This window comes from Manacus vitellinus, unplaced genomic scaffold (genome assembly GCF_001715985.3).
Source record: "Manacus vitellinus isolate BGI_N305 unplaced genomic scaffold, ASM171598v3 scaffold_80_pilon, whole genome shotgun sequence".
Taxonomy (NCBI): Eukaryota; Metazoa; Chordata; class Aves; order Passeriformes; family Pipridae; genus Manacus; species Manacus vitellinus.
This window is the reverse complement of record NW_021940818.1, coordinates 1,501,892-1,523,280: the sequence shown is the minus strand read 5'-3', so window position 1 is coordinate 1,523,280 and position 21,389 is coordinate 1,501,892. Positions and strand designations below refer to the sequence as shown.

At 37.0% G+C, this 21,389-nt stretch overlaps 1 protein-coding gene across 7 annotated transcripts in view; it reads right to left on the bottom strand.

The window, feature by feature from the left end:
• Positions 1-21,389, bottom strand: part of CCSER2 (coiled-coil serine rich protein 2) — a 65,667-nt gene that overhangs the window by 30,432 nt on the left and 13,846 nt on the right. For 4 of the 7 annotated variants that reach the window (XM_029964831.1, XM_029964834.1, XM_029964833.1 and 1 more), the window contains exons 4-7: positions 20,346-20,548; positions 4,923-5,013; positions 1,819-1,981; positions 1,006-1,201 (exon numbers count right to left, since the gene is read on the bottom strand). In XM_029964831.1, coding sequence (XP_029820691.1) covers positions 1,006-1,201; positions 1,819-1,981; positions 4,923-5,013; positions 20,346-20,548 — 653 coding nt within the window. The remainder of the gene's footprint in view (positions 1-1,005; positions 1,202-1,818; positions 1,982-4,922; positions 5,014-20,345; positions 20,549-21,389) is intronic. The other 3 variants (XM_029964832.1, XM_029964838.1, XM_029964837.1) reach the window with 1 other exon arrangement.

Here is a 21,389-nt window from a genome sequence, read left to right as displayed (position 1 = left end):
AAGTTTATGCAGTCCACCAACACACCTTCCCACTCTGACAATACATTATTTTTGTTACAATTGTTTTTCCACTGACAGAAGCAGAAATACATAGAAATACATCTCAGTTACCACAGGATGCAAATGCTCCCAATTTCTAAAAGGCACAGTCACACCCTTGAATTAGTCTCAAGGTCTATTTGCTTTTTGTTTTGCTATGTTTTGTTTTAGTGTCTTACTTTTAGGGTACAAACTTCTTTTCATTACATTATCCTATTAGAAAAGAAGAGCAATAAATCTACTCTTAAAAGAGAACATCATACAAATACTTCCCAGTGCTAATCCGTATATGCCTCCAAAGAAGGTCTCATGGACTGTTCATTATTTTCATGGTAACAAAGGAATTTTTGTAGCTGAAATGTCATACTTCTGCTGAGTCATTTAGCAGTTTACTCCCACAACTTGCTACATTTTGAGGCGAAATGAAAAAGTTCCTTAAAAGCTTATGACAATTCATAAAATAGGAAGGTTAAATTTGAACACTTCCAATAGAGATGACCCAGTAGGATTTGCTAAGCTTCTTGTCAAAACACACAGAAAGGATGAAAAGAATGAGCAAAACAAAGCCTTAAGAAAAAGCTCTTAGCATTGACTTGCTAAATGCAAGTTTGATCAATGGGATCAATTTTAATATTTTTTAATTTTTTCTTAACTCCCAGTTTTTTTGGATCTTACTGAATAAAAGCTGGTCTTCACATCCACAGATATTCTTTTTTAATTTGACATTTCCTCAGGGAAGTAAGATAACAGTATTTAATACTTTTTGCAGTCAGTATAGCACTCAAGAAGCAGAAAAAGTACTATCTGAAATAGCAATAAAAAGGCCCACTTTCTTGAACACTGTAATTCAATGTATAAACGAAATGCCAATAGCCTAATAAGGTCAAAAAAGAAAAACAAACATAAGCCCACCTAGGCTCACTCTCCAATGTACTTTACCACTTTTCTTCCATCTAAGCAGCTCACCTGGTGCAGTAACCTCTTGAGCTTCAAGAGCTGAGTTTTGACAGCTGTGCAGTCCTGGACCATGTGCCGCAGGGTCATTTCATCCAGCATCACAGTATTCTCCGGTAAACCCCCCAGCTGGCGGGGAGCCTGGTACAGATTGGGTGCTCCGTAGCTTTCCAAGTGACCAACAGGAGATTCCCGGTAGTTTGATCCCCTAAAAAAGAATTCAAAACTTAAAAACAACAGCAGTGACAAACTAGAGTTAGAAAGCATTTAGTAAAAAAAGGAGGGCGTTATGTAATGTGGGCTATACTTACATGCTGTGGCAGAAAATAAATACATCAGAACATGTCAATGCCATTTCACTTAAATGCAGAGCTTTCCTTCCTACTTGTGGGGGCCTCTTGCAGACTAACAACTACAGTACCCTCAAACCAGCTTGGTCATCAGGATTTCTACAAACTGTCATTCAATCCTATTAAGACTGTAGGATTACGTTGAATTTACCAACAAATTAAAAAGTAACAAACTGCCCAAACTTACAACATGCAAGTAGTAAGACATTGTAATGGTTTTCCATGGAACACATAAGGTATTTTAATCAAGCTTTTATAGTATCACATCAACACAAGTAACAAGTATTTGGAATAAAAACAGAAGCATAAGTTTTGTAAAGAAATTGTTACAACCCTCAGTGATGCTCCCACTCAGACATACAACTATTCAAAAAATGTCCTGGTACTCAGTATCACTTGAGACCCTTCAATGCCAAAAGGAATTTCTCATTAGTGTTTGTTGCATTGTTTGGGAGAATAAAGACAAGTCCTTTACCTGTTCAAATCATTTTTACCATGGATATAATGATCAGTATGGCCGAGATGATAGTGATCCTGTGCATTCCATCGCTGCTGTGGTGTTCTTTTCCAGAATCCTTCCTGATGTTGTCTAGCATTTCTGTCTTGTCTATCATAACGGCTCATATTTTCACATTCCTCTACAGAGAGCATAGAGTTAAAAAAGAATTATAAAATTTGTTCCCAGGACCTTGCAAATAAAATATTTACTATGTGCTAGTAACAAATGCAGTGTAAAATCTGGTTGGTTTGTTTGTTTAACTGATACAAAACTGTGTATTTTAGAAGTGTCAAGCAGACTTATATAATGATGTCACATTTTTACCAACATATAAACTTGTTCCAAGAATAAGAGTAACCTGTAGCAGAAACTACAGAATCCAGCCTTAATAGTATTTCCAGTTCAAGTAGAAAATCATTAGGAGGAGGCAGAGCTTTTGGGAAAAAAAGAAATCCAGAAGTAACTGCTTCCTGTCTTTCTTAAGGACCGTATTGTTAAGCCTTTAAATAGTTCTAACAACCCATAAACACAGCAAGACAACACTGTAAAAAGAGAAGAGTACTGCACTCCAAAAGAGACCAGTTTCATTACTTAGAATACAGATATAGCTCACCCTATTCATGCTTGTTTTTCAGTTTCAGAGGTACTTTATTTATCTGGACAACCAGCATGATATAAAACAAGGAAACCACATAATCTCTTCAAAATACTAACTTCTACAAAGCCCCACAGAGTCCACAAACTTCTTAAGGGAACAAATGCTAAATTTGGCAACAGCCTGCAAACAACTAGAGAGAAAGCCAAAACAGCAAAACCGGGCAGTCAGACAGGGCAAAAACAGTCAGGAATTGCTATTTTGCCACCACACTTTCTCCTTCACTTACCCAAGGAGTTTTTCCTCACATTGGCAGTCCTTTGCTGGGAGAAACTCCACACAAGAGAACATTGTTTACTCGGCTGCCTACTCAGACAAGTTGCGCACAAGCCGCTCACAAACAGGCCTTCCTTCCTGCTCAGCTCCCAGCCTGCGTGTGGTTGGGAAGGGAGCCCAGCCTTACCCTGTGATTTAAAACTGCCGTCCTCGCTCCCTGCATACTTGCTGGGCTAGAACTGTTTCTATAAATAGTGGCCAAGCAGCATCCCAGACTCCAAAGTGAAACTAGGAGAGTTTCTGAGGACCTGGAAAGCCTTAACAGGCTGACGTCAGTGAGGTCACACAGAATTGTGGAAAAAGTGTTGGCAAAAAGGGGTTTACACATCATTACAACAAATACTCAGAGCTACGTAGTTTTTATCGCATAGCTCAATAACCAAAAAATTACATAAGAAAATAAACTTATTCACCTTAAGTAACAGAAGGTTTATTTTCCTTTAGCAATATCCTTCTACAGGTCACAACACATGAAAATTAACAGCAAAATAAGCCCTCCTTAAGTTTATAAGTAACCTTTGGAAAATTAAATTGAGATACTGAGTAAAGACACATGGATATTAACCAAGAAGTTTTGCTTTTTCAGGTGGTCAGGTTCACATAAGGGAAAGCCTGGAAGTGGCTTTGGAATTCTGCTTTTCAGACCCTCTTTGCTAAAAATAGAGTGATTTCAAGAGAAGAAGCAGAGATACCCAGTTTATGCCACATTAATTTTATAAGGAAACCCAACCTCTAAAAACATGCCAAAATTAACAGTAATTACCTTTTAATGTTTTTGTGGCAAACATTCACTTTTAAAACACATGCCTTCCTAGCAGTTTTTAAATAATTTGTAATGGAATTACTGATGCAAGTGCAGTGCATGTTTTATAAACAAGGAAGCTTATGAGAAATTGATCTACCCTTTAAAATCGTTTCTTAGTTTTTCCCAACAGAACTAGAATTACCCTTATTGAAAGAATATGCCCTAGGCTGGGATTGTTACCCATTCTGGAAAATTAGTTATGTAAAGAATAAAAATTTCACACCTGTCAGGGCTGAAAAGTTTCATACTGGCAATGTTGTCAATAATTGCCTTTCACACAAGTCCTTTAGAAGACTCATTCTGAGATTTACAAGATTAAATACTGCATTTCATATGTACACACTGTTAGAACATGATGTGCCACCATAGTGGTAGATGGAAAACTATGTACGTATTTACTGTTATTTTGCCTTCATATCTAACATACATACAGGAGTCTTCACTCAAAGAACTCAGAAGTGCTCTCAAAACAAGCCAAATTTCCTCCAACTTTAGCAGGCAGCTGAACATTACACACAATAAGGAAAGCCTTCTTTCTCTCAGTGCCTGTTTGCACAGGGTAGGGCATTAACAGTATTCCATGTTCAGTGTTTCTGTTCATTTGAAAATATATTGACCTCCACTGAACTTGGAGGTAAAGCTAATACCCATATTCACATGACAACAACAATTCCTATGAGTAGGTCAGCAATAACTAAAAGCAAATGCCTCAAAGTTTTCCAGTCTAGGATTTGAGAAAGTGTAGCTGTAATTTCCTTTACCAATTTCATTCTGTTCTGGATTTGTATTTCTTCAATAGCATCTAGGTACCACTATTCTCTTGGTGAAGCTGGCCAGCACCCTCACTGAAAGTAAGAGTGCATAAAAGACAACTTGAAAAAATCACACCTTTAAGTTTCTGTTACCCTGAATTTGTATACAATATATAGGAGATATTTTGTAGAAGAAAGCAAAGACTTATCTCAAAGAATGACACTGTCATTCACCAAAGCAAAAAAAAAAAAAGTTGTCCCAACATTTTCAAATGTATCAGAAGCATGAGACTGAAAGACTAACTTAAAACTTTGTAACTGATTCTACTGAATAATTTTAAGAAAAAAAAACAGTATGAAACAAGGTTGCACCTTTATTAAAAAGGCAGTAAATTTCTAACTTTAGAATTCTTCAAATATGAGTTGTATTTGGGGAAACAGAAATACCACCCTTCCTGTATTTCAGATAAGAAACAGTTATTATAAAAAAAACCAACCAACACAATGTGAAGAGTGCATTGACTTATTAAATCAAGAGTCAGAGCCCACGAAGCAGTTTCACTGTGTAAGATGGCTTGGCTGATTTACCAACCTTTGTCACGAGGTGGGTCCTCAGGCAGGTCCACATCAAGCATAAGATCATCATCTTCAAGATCACATGAATCAAGATTATTCAAGATATCCTGCAGGAAAGAAAAAGTGAGATACAACTGTGTTATGATATTTCATTTACCATTCTGTCATAAAAGGATTATTTCAGTGTTTTGTTACGTTTGTATTGTACACACGATGTTACCAGCAACCTCCTCTTTAGAGAGGTATCTTACCTGAGACCATCTATACAAACAACAGTCATCACACCTCCAGTGATATGAAACAATAACAGTGAGAGACAAAACAAAGATGGATTAAAACTTTTTTTCTGCCTGACACCAATGGAATACTCCAGGTATTTTTCTATTCATTAATATCCTGCCTTCTCCCCAGCTGGAAGCATGCTAAAACTAAATTACTTTGCTCACTTAGAATTAAAAAAACAGCTTTGTGAAAAGAAGATGTTGAATCTCTTTATTTCAGCTCTCATACTATCATGACATCATTGAAAGGAAGTGGGGGGGACTTATGATATCTTGACTTTTTGGGCCAATAAAACTTCAAATATGCTATTATCAGCATTAAGCTCTGCTTCCTTTTGTCTTTAACACTGTGGCTCATACAAAGCTGTTCCTATAAGGGCTAACAGTCATATTGCATGGGTGTGCTAACAGCACAAAAAAAATGTAATATAGAGTTAGTACTAAATGGAATTATACATATTCAATATAGTCAGTCAGGAATATTAAAGAATAAGGACTGTAGTGTAGGCAAGTCTAGTCTGTGTTAAAAAGACAGACTAACCCCTCTTCCTTTAAGAACACCAAGAGCAGGAAAAACTCAAGATCAAGGTCATAGAACCCCAGTTCATGGCACAGTCAGACACTGCCAGCACCACACAGCTGAAAAGTCACAGAAGCAAATGAAGTGCAGTACCTGACCAGAGAACCCAGACAGTGTTTTACTTCATTATTCAAAGAAAACTAAACTTACTAATACCAAATGATTATAACACAAAGTAGGTCTGAGGAAACTGCTAATGGATATAGAGCTCTAACTCTTGATCTCACAAGTAAAGCCAAAGCTTTAAAGCCCAAGGTCAGACTTGGGCACTTGACATCTGCCTTTTTTCTAATAACAGAAATGCAGATTTTTCTTGGGTTTATCTGCTACCCCTAAAGGTGATTCAGAGGACCAATATCGAAAAATTTACCAAATATCAAGTGAAACAAGTGTTTTATAATTATTTATCAAAACATGATCATTAAATACTTAACAGAACACAGACTATGAGTACACTACAAAACAATATTCCCTTGGAAAGTTATCCCATTGCTGGCTATCATTTATGATATTTACTTTATCACAGATGTATGGAAGATGTAAAGGAACAATATTAACAGGCATTTGTCTGAACTGCTGTTCCAGCTTTTCTTCAGCAGCCTTCCTACAGTGCTCACAAAGGACTACTGTATTTTATTAGAAATGGTGACAAGAGCTAAGTATATTTGAAGATTTTGGGGGGTTTTGTGATATAGAACATTAAACATTTTGCATTTCTGCAGGGCAAGTAATTTACTGACTTAGGAGGGAGAGTGTGAGATTAAAATAGTTGATATGCACTTTGGAAAACATGAGCAATATAAAGGAAAGATGGAACACTTGAGACAGAACCATCTGTTTTTGTTATATTTCAAAGTCCTACTGGAATTGTTTTGTTTACACATAGTATTCTGTGTATCTACTGGAAAAAACAGGAAACCTACATATCAAGGAATTGTGAATAATAATAAATCCAACTATGGACAAGCTTCACAAAGAAATGGAATCCATTTAAAAGAAACATGGATTTAATATTTGAGAGAACAAACTGCCTGTAGAAATTTACTTCTTTTTTTTTTCCATTTATTTATGTTTTTTTCCCAGAACTAACAGATTTTTAACTAACCCATATTTTTTTAAACAATTCTGTGTGTTTGAGAGGCAGTTTAGGTTTTTTAGTTGATAAATTGTTTCTATGCCATGCTTTGATCTTCAAAATTAGTATGAACATGTATTATTTTCCTCTACTGCAGGAACTTTAATGAGCATGACAAATAAAGTGGAAACCGTGGCCACAAACACATAAAGTAGAAAACTTTTGCCATCGCATTGAAAAATGCACAGTATAAAAACATAGTATGACAGAGTGTTAACCAATAAACCTGGGTAAGTCACTTTACTATCTTTGTATCAGAACTTTGGAACTTTAATGGTGTCAGAGAAGGACAGCACTTGAGATTCCAAGCATACTTTTCTGTCAACAGCACATTTCATTATGCTTCTGTAATTATACATTCCTCACCACACCGAGGAAACTCCGGGAAAGGAAACTCCATGCTGGAAAACACAACTGCGAATACCAAGTCTTTGTAATCACTGGACCATGTGTGAAAGCACTTGGAGCATTTCCCAGTGCTGGTGACTTGGGAAACATAATATCCAAGTAGATGTCATCTTGAAATAGCCATAAGATAAAGAGGAGGTTTCATCAGCACATTAGTACACAAACCCCCCTATATTTAAAGTCTTCCATTGTTATTCTTTCTACTGCAAAAGGAACTGCAGTTAACTACTTGGCACTAACACAGTCAATAATATGTGCTTAACAGCAATTGGCATCATCAAGTGATTTTGGGCAATGAGCTCAAACAGAACAGGAAATAAAAAATTTTTTTAAAAGTGCATCAACTCCAGCCCTACAGAATAATATGTTTCAGCAATTATTACAAGTTACAGAAAAAGGAGAATTCCACTTTATTTCTATAGTTGAAAAGAATGATGCATATTGAAAGGGGTGTGTTTTTCACAAGGCTGATTTAGCATTAGATTTTCAAGATGGTACAACCTAGTCATAGATTAAGTTTGGAACTGCAAAATCCCAAATCAAACTACAATGCTGTCCCTTGACCTCTCTCTCCACAAAGCTTTTCCACTGTCCACAGGCAGTAGTGCTTTGCTTGCTTCCCGTAATAGAACAGGGAAAGGTTTAGGTGAAACACAGATCTGTGAGTACTGGTATAAGAACTGAGTAACCCAAGAACCCCAACAGCAGGAAACCCTCATATTGAATAAAGAGATGGCAAAAGACTAAAAGAGGTGAGAATAAGGCACACCACGAGTGTAATTACACCACATCCAGCAAGTTTACTTCCATGTTCTGCAAATTCTTTCCACAGTGATTGTCCTCAGGTGCTATGTCTTACCACAGGCTCAACAAGCACCCAACAACTGCTCAGGGTTTTAGCCCAATTTGTTGGATGTGTGGAGTTCAGCACCTCTTCCTCAAGAGACATATCAATAAGTTAAGACTAATGTTTTGAAGACTGAGGTACTGTAGAGCAGGTACTTTTGCTGAAGCTGAACAACTTTAAATTCAATGTAAAACAATGTCAACCATAATAAACTGGAATAGCAAAATATTCTTCTCATAAAGCTCAGTTTCTAAAAATTCCTCATGCAACATGCATCATAAGCTTTTTCTTCCACTGAAGAGCAGTGTTTTTCAGTCCACCAATTTGAGTTCCATTTAGCTTAACAGCCTAGGCAAGAGGCCTGATTCTCAGCTTTCCTATTTCTCAAGCTAAGTATTGTGAGGTTATAACGCAGCCAAAAATAAAGCATAAAATGCCCAAGTTAGAAGAGAGAGAAATATATTTACATTTTCTCCCTATTAAACATAGAAAACGTGGACCAGTGAAAGTTTACAACACAATGTATATTACACTGGAATTAAGGAAAAAAAGGAAGAAGTCAGGAATTTGGGCTAGTGCAAAAATACAAAGCAGTTCCAGATAAACAGCCCTCAAATAATTTCAGAGAGTGTTCACAGAATTGAGAAGAGCCTGAGCTCCAACTACCAATGCCAAGTTATGATATTTTGCTTGAAAAGCAATTGCTTTGAGGTAGTCACAAACTGGTGGTGAATATTAGGAACAGTACTTTTACCTGTTTCCACAATTCATGAGCTCAGACCTCATTTGTTTGTTCTACCTTTAAGAAATAAACAGTTAAAGGAACATAACTAATTAGTTTTGTTACTGATTTACTGACTTAGGTGTTGCTTCTAATGATGATGAAAATGTCCACAGCAGAAGATAAGCATGAGTAAAAGGAGAGAATAACAGAAGAATCTGGCCAAAAAACTCAAGAGAAGTGAAGCATTTGAGAGTAGCACAGAAACCAACAAAGTATCATTTCAGGTTCTTGAAGAATGAAAAACGGAAGTAGCTTTTAAAAACAAACTCTAAACAGACCGGGTAGATAAGTCATCTGCAGGGCAGCTAAAGGATAACTGCCAAAGTCAAACACAATTCAAGGCTGACAGAAGAAAAGAAGGAGACCTTCAGGGTCTTTCTCAATGCTATTTTCAGCATTTGACAACACCCCTGATAGAGACAAAGAAAAAAAGAAACAGGAATTCAGTACAAGTGTTCAGAAAGGCAATATTTTATAAGAACTGAACAGAACTGTTAAGTGAAGGCAGAAAACAGAGACAGAAGATATAAACAGAGGAAAGCACATACAGTACTATAGGGCTGAAGAGAAAAACCCACTGTAAACAAAGTCCTTAAAAAAAGAGAAAAACACCCAGAGGAGACAGACAGGACAGAACTCTGCAGGATACCAAAAATAGGATAAGAAGTTATTTTAAATGCTTTACATTACAAGTCACATTAAAGACAGTGAAGCAAAACATCCAAACAAGTATTTTGTAATTTTGTCCATGCTCTGTAACACATTTGTTGTCACAGCAACCATCTAACATAAAATGTTTTGGATTCTCAGAACAAAGTTCATGTTCAACTGTTAAATTCAACGGTTTTAAATAAATATTTACTATTCCTGAAAACATTTTTATAGAGGCATTGTATGTTCCACCTAGGTTTACTGTAAGTATACACGAATTAATTATCAGCCGAAGTTATTACCCACTGTATCTTAAGCTGTTATGCTTGCTGCTCTTATAATTTTATTTTTTTTAATTATAAAATCAGATGTCAGACTGTGTAAGGAATCTGAAATTCAAAAGCACGATGAAGGAAGAGAAAGAAGAAAACCAAAAATATTAACTATTCTCTTGAGATTTCACTAATTCATAAACAAGAGCACTTTCAAATATACAGCCCAAGCTCCACCACAAGCAGCATTCCTTGACTGCCATCTAGCTTCCAGTAATGAGCCCACAAGGAAAACTGAACGGGAGACAGCACTTTAACCATCTTTCTGCAGAACTACAGCAAAAATTAAGATTATTTTCTAATTTTTTTTTAAACAGGCAGATGCTTTTAAGCAGTGAATTTCCTGTTCACTATTAAACATGATAATAGAAAGCCATGAGCAGCAGAGGCAGAGGAAAAGCAGTCCCTCCTACTCACTGCTTCCAGTCTGTTTGCACAAAAACTAACTATACCAGAAATTCAGCATTGCTTTTACAGTTTACCCAACCAACAATGGAGGGTTTTTTTTACACTATAAAGCAGTATGTAATTGCTATAGCTACTCTTAACTGGCAGAGTTAATTGTCAATGATTCTCACTCCATTGACTTGCATTTGGATCAGAAGTGCGAGGTTTGGCTTAGAGGAAAATAGGGAGGCTTCAAATAATTCCCAGCTGAGAAAGGAACAAAACAATAACCTCAAAATTCAGAGGATTTGGGCACAAGCTGCTACCAGGACCTCAGTTAAGTTTCCTTGTGCAGTAAGCTTTAACTCCACCCTTGAGAGACTTCTGGACTAACCTGAACACACCACGTTACACAGCATTAATGTGTTCTATTCTTACAGTCTGCTTAATATACTTGTTTCTATTTAAAACCAAAACAATCCTCAAATACATCCTAACTACCTTGGAGCGATTCTATTTTGACCCATCTCTGAATGAACTGTTAACAACTCAGGAATCATCCTGCTGCAAAAGTGTATTCTCACCACACTTACCCTGATACATTTCGACAGTGTGAGCCAAGAACACAAAAACACCAAAATGCTCTTTACTCAGATCCACCTCACATGGGGGAAAGTGGTGCTTTGCTGACTTTCTAGTTTCAAGAAGGATGACAATTAAGAGTTATAAGGTGATATCAGACTTCAGTTGGTATCAACATGGCCTGAATGCAACGTCAAGTGTTCTTCAAAAAACAAGAAAACCCCGTGTTTAGAACTGGGGGGGTACTAAGACTGAAATTGGGTGTACACACTTCATTCAGAGGGACCAAAGCTGTGTGCATTGCAAAAACAATTCACCCCAACGTGTACAAGACAATGCCTCTCCCCTAAATTTTTGATGCCTCACAAAAGAAAATAATACAGAAAGATTCAACAGCAATGTTCCAATAACTTATCAGAACATCATTTGAGATAAACAGGAAGAATAAAAGGAAACTCTGTGTCTGCCCAGGTGTTTTTAATCAAGTTATCTCTAAAATGTTCCAAAAACCATTTAAATGGGTTAGATATATGTCTCAGTTTGTTTTACATATCTTTCAAAAAATGCTTTCTTGTTTATACTAGATAGATAACTTTGAAAAACACTCCAACTTGAACAATACTGTAATCTGAGCACCTGCTCACTGTTTTGAAGAGTTCCTAGGAGTAAGGAAAACAACATGTGAGACTTCAAAAAAAATCAGCAATACAGCTTGATGAAGTACAGTAGAATAAATCTGAAGTCTTTCTGTCATTGTAAAATTATGCTACTTGGTGGAATAAATAAAAAAATTGGAAAGAATAGCACAAACTCACATCAAAACACAACAGTGGATATGCAGTTACCAACTCGTACAGGAAATGTTCCTTACAAGCTTATGAAGTAAAACCAGTGCTAACTTCTACCAGTACTTATTCTGATATTTCACATCAGCTGTTGCTGTCTCCCTCTCTCCAGCATACAAATCCAAAAGTGTCATTAACAGCTACCACAAACAAAACACAGGAGTATAAGTGAAGCTGCCTTACTTGGTTTTACCAGTCCAAAGAACATTCAGAACTATGTCAGTTCTGAATCAAGCAGCTCTCCAAGGCCTCCTCAGCCCAAAGGGAAAAAGGTCATTTGCCATAAAAGCTTGTTCACAAACATCTGAAATCTGACATCTCAAACCAACATCACAAGAGGTTTGCACACTATAATTCAGTTATATAACCTCCTAATCATGTTTGACAGCAGGGACACCTACAGCACACAAGACACAGACAGAAGAGCCATCTCATTAAGCAGTTTGGTGTCTCACTACCTCCCCTTGCTGTTAAACTCTGAAATTGAATATCAGAGCAGAGGTGGGAGGGTAGATGGTGGCTGTTTTCACTCTGAAGGTAGTGCCTCTGAAATCATAGTCTCTGTTTTCATGACATTTCCTTTCTCTGCCATGAGCAGAAGAGTGCCTGCCAGCAAACTGAGCTGAAGGGATGGCTCAGGAGCCCTGCTAACACATCTGAAACCAGTTCATACTCTCAGCTCTGTACTGACAAACAATACAGACTGAGTTTTCTGTAGCAGTTTTCTACTAAAAGCTTAACTGTGGACATGTTAACCAAAAGATGCTCTCCCATTAATTCAGTAAGCTCGCAAATATTATCTGTTCATAATGAAGACTAAATGCAAAAAGTTGATATTGATTTTTGAGGCTTTGAAGTCAGAAAGGAGCACTCCAGTGGTCTTCCAAATACAAATTTTTAGGCATGCCAAAGATTCTTAGAAAGCGAGAATATGAAAAAAAAAATTGCCACAGATTTCTATACTTGTAATACTGGAAAAATGAAAACAATTACATTGACCTAATGAAAACTATGAAGTTAGAACAATACAATTTAAGTAAGAATAATTTTCGTCAGATTTGGGAACATGGCCTTGAGTTGTTGGGACAAAGAGTTGTGGAACTTGGACATGAAGTTATGAGCTTAAACAGAGGTTACCAACAAGAGCAGCTGCTGGAAAGCTGCATGGGAATGAAAAACACCTTTAAGGCTGACACCTGTATTAGATTCCAATCCCAGAATCACTATATATCTGAGCAGGAAGTTTGACCACTTTATAAATTTTAGAAAACTGAGTAAGAGAAAGCTTTTTCACGTGGATAACCTAAACAGAAACGGCAGCTTACCAGATTATGTATTTCTACGGAATCCTTCTGTATCAGAAGTAAAAATTCAGACATGGTGCTTGCCATTTTCTAGAATGCATCAGTAAAAGCTAAAATCTCACTGAAGACTTGCTGTGCTTCTTTGATATCTCTTGCCAAGAAAAATATTGGCCTAACCCAAAAGCCAGGCTTTCAGGTAAAGGAGTGTGAAGGACCAGTGAATTATTCAATCTGTCCTACAGGACAGAACCACCTCCACACTGCCCTTCCACATTACTGATGCTGTGTGCTATACAGCTCTATCAGAAAACATGGTCTCCAGTTTGTTGGGCCCAGAGGGAAATGCTGAAGGAGGTACAACACAGATGCAAAGTATCTGACACCCTCTGGGTTTGCTCTTAGTCACTGCCTGGCAGGTCCACAGATACTTTGTACACTGCAGTGTCTCCACACCCCATCAGACATTCCTGCCACCGAGACTTTCCCTTACTGCCCATACACATCTCCTGATTTCTGAAGTGCCTTTACCATTGGTTTGCTTGAATGCTTTCTGAGTAACAGGCAGATAAAATTACCTCCCCCTGCACTGGCACTACATTCTCACAGTCGGTCCCATTATCTGACACACTAACGAATCCTGTTATCCATTCACTCACCTACAGGGAGAGATTGCCCAGTTTCCTCCTCTGTGGACCAGTTCTGTTACAACAGTGACCAGATAAACTTGGCAGCAGCGATAAAGACTAAAACCTCTGAGGTCTTACAAACTTGTTAGGCAGCATCTTCAGGTGCCAAAAAGGCAACAGGTACTGCAAAATCCAAATTACCCCAATATAGGTACAACAAGATTCCCCAAAACTAGAACAATTATACTTAACTAAATAGTTATACCACAAGAACAATGCCTTATCCTTCCTTTCAACCTCACACCCTCACTAACATGCTGAGCATCAAGTAGTGTCATCAGTTGTCACTGTACCAAAATCACTATCAAAAAAAAATTAAACTAACAACAAACAAAATTAGAACTGTGTATTTATTAGTGTCATAACGAATTTTAGTCAAAATGGTACTGACTGAGGTGAAACTATCCTTTGCTTTCAGTCACAGAACAAATCCAGACCCTTCTTAAGGAAGTGCCCAATTGCAGTGCACAAATTACTTTTAGGAAGCATCATGGGAGCACAACTTGCAATTAATTCTCTGCATTAACCTTTTGCCAGCCAAAAACATGTATTCTAAGAAAGGAGGAAATGCAATTAGTTAACACTGTGCATCTCAGCAGACTGTCATTATAAAAAGACATTTTTTGCTGTTCTCAGCTTTGCGAAAGATCTTTATTGCTCCTTGCAAGATGAAAAGTATAAAAAAGAATCAAATTTTAACTACCTCGTTGATGAAAACTGCTTTTTATGTGTGCTTCTTGTAACTAGTTTGCACCCAAAGGATTCATTTCACAACTGCTCTTTCAGAAAGTTACAGCAAAAAAAGAAGTCTGTGTAGAGAAAAGATACATAGTTTCACTACACCCTGTTAATGAATGAAAATGAGGCACAAGATCTTCTGAATACTCTACGGAATGCCCCAATAAATCAGCCACTGCTTCTTCTGAAAAATTTCCTAACAGTGCAACTCATTTTCAGTATACCACTTAGACTGTGTTCAACTCTGTAAACATTATTTCTAATTCAGAAAACAATCGTGCTGAAAATGCTTCTAATGGCTGTTATACAGTGTTGCTAGCACAGAACAGAGGCTCAGTGTTCACCCTATTTGCAACTGGAATTGTACCATTTCCAAATTAACTTCAGCACTTCTATCATATTATTACACAGTTCCATGAAAAAAATCACGGGGCAAGGGATATCTTATCTCAGGTGGTAATCTCTAAGGGATCACAACTGATAAAAACCTCCCAAATAATACTTTAAAAACAGTCCTTATGGATCTGGATAGCTGCTTTATTCCACACTTTTACATTACGTTAAGTTTACTTGCACTTTTATTTTTATTACAGCTGCAACCCAACAGCCCAGAATTTTAAAAGCCTGGCTTCTCACAGAACAAGAACTAAGGCTTTGGCACTAACCTCCTGAAGAGAAAGTTCAGCTAAAGGAAGGAAGATGGGTAGAAGACAATACCTAGAACACCTCACTCTAAGAAAATAAATGTACTAGAACTACAAATGCTACAAGTCTGAATTCAGGTAATAAATTACTCATTTGAGAAATCAAACCAGCAATTTAAAGCTTACTATAAAGCCATTTTAGAAGTGAATTATTAAAGAAAATTAAGGTAATTAACACTAAATTACTTGTAAATAACTTAATTACAGAAAGAAATAGTGACTGAACTAAACAATTCTATCTTAGCAATTCATTTTCTCTTTCTCTAGGAAGTAGAGCACATTTCACTGTGAGTACCAGTGCTTCAGGAACCAGAAAGCACTTTGACCCATCTAAAAAGAACTGCCCTTTCCCAAGTTCTAATCACAAAATGGAAAAATACAACAAAACAAAACTTACAAGATTTCAAAAATGGCCCAGAAGAAGAGAAAAATGTAACTATTTCATACTCCAGCTAAAAGTCTGGCCACGTGTCAAAACAGATTCATTCCAACGAGATCCACCTTTCATCCCAAGAGCAATTAAATTCTCAGCAAAGCAGTTAAAACCCATCTGTCTCTTCAAGCCAGATTTCAATTATTATTCAGTAATCCTATGTCCTTATAATTACATTGATGTTCACTCTGCATATACACAAAATACTGGGGTTTTTATTTCAGTAAGAACTAACACAGCACAAAAATTCAGATTTTCCTGGAGCCTACAGTAAAAAGGGGTCAGAGGACTCCATCTCTTTTGTCTTTTTGTAAGACAGGGTCTTAATATGATCTGATAATACAAGGAACACTCGTAAAAGCTTCCTATCTAAACCTATTTGCCCAAATGAAATTGCTTTAAGAGAAAAGAAGAAAAACCAAATCACATCAGAACAACTTGTTCCCTAGAGAATATTAAAGAAAGTACTAGTGAAATATTTTCAGTTTAAATTTTTACTTCCTGCAGACTATTAAGCACTAGAATAGTTTAAAAACAAGCACATACTTCAGAAGAATAACAGCTCTATTATCTATCCTACTCTAAATGTAAATAAGGACTTGCACTTTCCAAAAATATTCAAAGCCTTACGCTGAGCAAACACTTATTAAAGCTTATGTTTCTCATGTGTCTACTTAATGCAATGGACAGGAGCAAACACAACAGCTCAAACCTCACTACAACAAGAGAGCATTTCATTCTGGTTAAGCAAAGGAGCCACGAGACTCCAGTCAGGATGCATGTTTTGGGCTACATTGCTCACATGTATGGTAAACTGTATTTCCAGAAACTAAGGAAAACAACAGTCCAGCAAGGTTGATATATTAGACTACAGCCCAAGTCCCCATTCCGAGAAACAGGAAAAAACACGTTTATGTTTCCTGCACTCCGAAGTAAAATGACTTCAGTCCTAAGCAGCTATTTCCAAGATCACAGTAGAAATCAGACACAGCCCTGCAGATGTGTAACCACCAGACATTTACTGAGGGACTGCCAGCCCTCTCAGCTGCTGAATAGGCACTGGCAAGCAAAATACTAACAGTCCCCTCCTTCAATGAAAGAGAACTCATCTGTAGGAACTACAGATCTCAATCACTGGTTTCAGCTTGGCTCTGTAAACTGCAAAGTTTTGTTGTTTGCAATCATTACAATCATGAGCAAAATCCAGACTTAGAGACACAGTAAATGTGTAAATCTCCATTAAGGTTGGTTGCTTCGTTGGTTTTTTCCCCTTCCTTTCTGCCATGTAACTCCTTATTTTGTTTCAAGGCTTTTTTGCTTTTAATTATGATGTAAGCTTCACTTCTAACTACCCATTCAGTGGCTGTGAAATGAAGCTCACATTGCTAAGCAGCTTTCTGCCACACAACAGTGAAGCAGCTGGGTGTTACAAGCAGTGGCTGAAACACAGGACAGGAGCAAACAGCACAGCTAAACACGAGTTGGAGTACATACAGACAAATATTGTTTATGTTGCTAATTTACAGAGCCATCAACTGCTCTGCTAATCATCAGTCCTCTCACACAGAACTGAGCAGGAATAGCATCAGTGATTTGGTGCTCAGCAGCAAAGACCAGCTGATGAAAAGAGTATAAAGAATACTAACGAAATCAATGCTTAGAAACCTGAAAGGAGTCCAGCAGTTAGAAAGTCAACCAATCCACTTGTTGCCCTCAAACTGAAAATGGAACAAAAGCAGGGATAGTGGAATAAGTTATTTTCTGTTACATAATTAGAAATAATAAAAATGTTTTCATCCTCACAAAATATCCACACATTTCCCTCCAAGCTGTAAGTCCCCACAGCATCACCTTATGATATTATTCAGATTTGTATAACTTTTAAACCTCTAACACTGGATTGCACATTTTCTTCATAGCTGTTCACTCAGTGAAGAACAGAAGGACTGCCCTAAAAGAGACCAAATTTATTTTCTTCTTTCCCCACTGTGTCCTTAAAACCAAGATGTACTGGGAATAGCAAAGTTATCTGCTTTTCTTCCTGCAAAAATGGAGCAATAAGCTTGAGGGGCCAGTAAGCTCCTTCCACTGCCTTCCTATGCTGGTTGTCATTCCAGAAGCCCAGTTAAAACCCCCTGTGCAAAAGCTGCCTTTTTTTCAAAGATAGTCCATACACTCCAAATCTAAGATCACCCAATAGGAGTTGCACTGCCATCTATGGAAAAGTTTAGGAAAAGCATTTAGCACTTTGTATTTGTTGATACCAAGGAGGATACAGTTTAAAGGACAAACAATACAACAGCAGGATGGAAATGAAAAAAAAAAAAATGCAAATTACACGACCAATTAGTCCCCATCTAGTTCCCTGAATTGCTACTCAGCCTCATTGCTTCTACTCACCCCAGCCTGTGCCACAGAAACTCCAGAACCAACAGTCTGCTCTGGTGATTGCCCTGGAAACACTAAATCCAAGGGGCAGTCCGGATGGCATTAGCTCCAGCACTCCAAACTCTTAAATCTGACTCTCATCAACTGGATTTTGACACACACATATGAACTGCTTTTACCTCACCACAGGAGAAACTGCATAATTTGATCACGTTATCTCCCAGCAATCAAAACATGAGATGTGTTGACTAATCACAATAATTATTCTTTTTTTTTTCTAACCTGTCCTTATACTCCTTGCTTGCAGAGAAAAGGAAAAACATGGAACAAAAGCTTACAGTAACCTATCCAAGAACCTAATTCTTCAGAAATAATGAATAATCACATCAGAAATTCATCTGCATCTTCAGATTACAAACGATAATTGTTTAATCTTTAGGCTAAATAAATCAAATATATCATGATTTCTGCCAAAATCAAAAAGCATAGGAAAAAAAACCCAAAAAACACTACTAAAAGGCAACACAACACTTCAGAGCTACATTTTCCCCCCTCAAAATCCAAGCTGACTGAAAATACATGTCTGCCTTGTAAAAATAAAACAAGTATTATTGATGTTTTTCTCAGATAAAAATTCACAGCACAGTAAGCACTAAAATTCTGAAGCACTAACAGGATCAAAATCAAAATGGGTGGAAACAAAACACGACTTTCTAGATTCAAAATCAAGCCTTACAACTTCTTCCTTTCTCCACCTCCTCAAAACCTAGTAAACACATTCTTCCATTTTTAAGCCCTCTCTAAAAAATATTTAATTTCAATAAAGAAAGAAAGAAACCAAAATAGCAAACAAAGGCTTCTAATGTACCTCTGCTCCACATGGCTTACAACAGCTTCTGTCAATCAGAACATTGATCCACTATCAATTCATACACATGCACAAATTAATGCATGGAGGTCACATGTGTCAAAACCCAGATATATAGTCCAAAAGCATGGTAAAAGAAGTATCTTCCACTTGTTTGTTAAATTACACAGTATGTATCAAAATATCTATATTTATAACTTACCAAGGACAAAGTTTAAAAACTTCTCTCTTTTCCTGACATATGCAGATGTATCTGTGGATAAGGGTGCTCGTTTTTGCAGTGGCCTACATTAAACTTGGCTTTTTCCCTATAAACACCAATAAAGCTACAAAACTGATAGTACAAAAGTCTCAAACTGCTTTTCCAAGTTGGCCACAATTGCCACAAAAAGTTAATAACCACTGCTAAATTCTTTCAAGCCTTACATCCCACCATCATAATTTAAGACTGAGCAAACAATACCACAAGCAGCTAAAAATATATCAGGAATTCATATGTAGTTATACCTAAAGAAGATAATTACATATCTATTTCCAATTTTCAGGAGCAATCTCTGCTGTTCTGCTCTTGGGCTGCAGCAAAGAACCTTACTAAAATTACAAATCAAAGCCTAAGTAGATGCCACAAACTCTGTCCAAGTCTGAAAGGGGTATCTACATTTCTAAGTTGGCAGTGGTGACACAGTATCTGAAACACACATTGATTATATCAAATAGGTTTTGTTCGATGTTCTGATTGTTAATAATGTTTTATCATGTTAATAAAATCCAAGTTGCTTAATTCAAAAGTCTTAATTCAAAGATAAGGGAATATGAACAGGACAGACAGTATTTTCCTCAAGCCCACCAAAATCTCAAGTTTGGCTCCCTGACCTCAGCTGGAGGATCACAGCACAGCAACTCTCCATCCATCCCTCAGACTGAATGACGCTTCCTGCAGTTCAGCGTCAAGTTTAGCAACAAGAAAAAGGTTGTGATGCACCTTATGCATCACAGTTGAGATGCACATAGTCCTGCTACAGCCAGGTATCTACCTGAAAGATTCTATGCCTGAACAAACTGAGAAATCAAAAATCATCTTCAGTTCACAGGGACCCTCTAGGCACGTAGTACAGAAACAACATACGTAAGTTAGAGAGGCAATAGCTACTTTCTTGCTTTTTCACTCCTATGTTTAGAGATTATTTAACCTATCATTTGCAGAAATTAAATTCTTTTATTTGTGAGCACTACTATGAGATTGCATATGGAGTGACCTGCTTTGTCCTTACTTTAGAGAAAAAAAAAATGTATGTTAACAGCCTCATCAAGGCCACCGGTCCAGAAACAGGAGTTTCTAAACAAAAAATTTCAAAAAGCTATCAACTACAGAAAAAAGAGGAAACAATTATCAAATAAAAAAATGCATCGATATTTTAAAAATACACTTAATAAGCAATAAATTTAACCCAATATAATCATTCAAGTTCTGTGTATAAATACATACTATGCTGTTCATCTCCGAAGAGTCGTAACTTCCACATGGATGGACGCTTCCTATAGGCTCCAACCCTTCTTCATCCCACATATATGTGCCATCAGAACTGTCAGATGGAGAAAGCTCAAAAGAGGACCCAGCTCTATAGTTCATCTCTGAAGAAATGACATTCTCGGTAGTATGTTTTGTGCTTTCGCTGTTGTCATCCACTGCTTCAAGAGAACAGGAACAGTTAAGGTTCCAAAAACAATCCAATATTCAAAAAATAAATGTTACAATGCGTATTACTGGGGTGTTAACTTTACTATACTGTAACAGAATATCTGAAAGCATTTTACAGTATTGTTCCCTTATCCCAGAGGGGAAAAATGCTCAAGCTGGTTTGGTAGCTACAACTAAGTATTCTTCCAACCTATATCTTTGCTAACCTTTTATGTTGCCCCAATTCACCCACAGTAAAAGCTACTTTCTAGAATTCTGTATCTCTTTAACATATTAGAAGGTGGGTTCAAAAATATATGCTTTGGATCTAGTCTTTCAATTGCAATATCTTTCAAAACAAGCTTTTATCATGAGCAGCCCATCAAAGACTTGAAAATGTGGCTTTCAAAAGCATATTCTAGTGTCTTCAGCTGATGTTTGAAGAATTAATATCAGGAAAAAACAAAAAAACAGCAACATTCCTATTCATAATTTAACTTATTTAATTAGACATCCTACACTTATTTACACCACTTAGAAGCAGTTACAGCTGTTCTCTGCCTACAGAAGTGGAAGGAGGAGGAGTTGGAATTTTCTCAAAATATCACCATCCCAGAAAAATGAATGGCAAAGCACAGATACAACCATATCACAAATGTGTTTAAAGGAGGTAACCTTCATTCTTATCACAAAGACAAAGAGCTCTAATGATTGGGAAAGAACTATTATGCAGAAAAGGCATAAGAAAACAAATATGCCAGCAGAGAGCCAAGTTGTATTCTGAAACAATTCACAAGCAATGGGCAATTACATTAAATAACTACTGTCAGAGAATTTTGATTTAGTACCTAA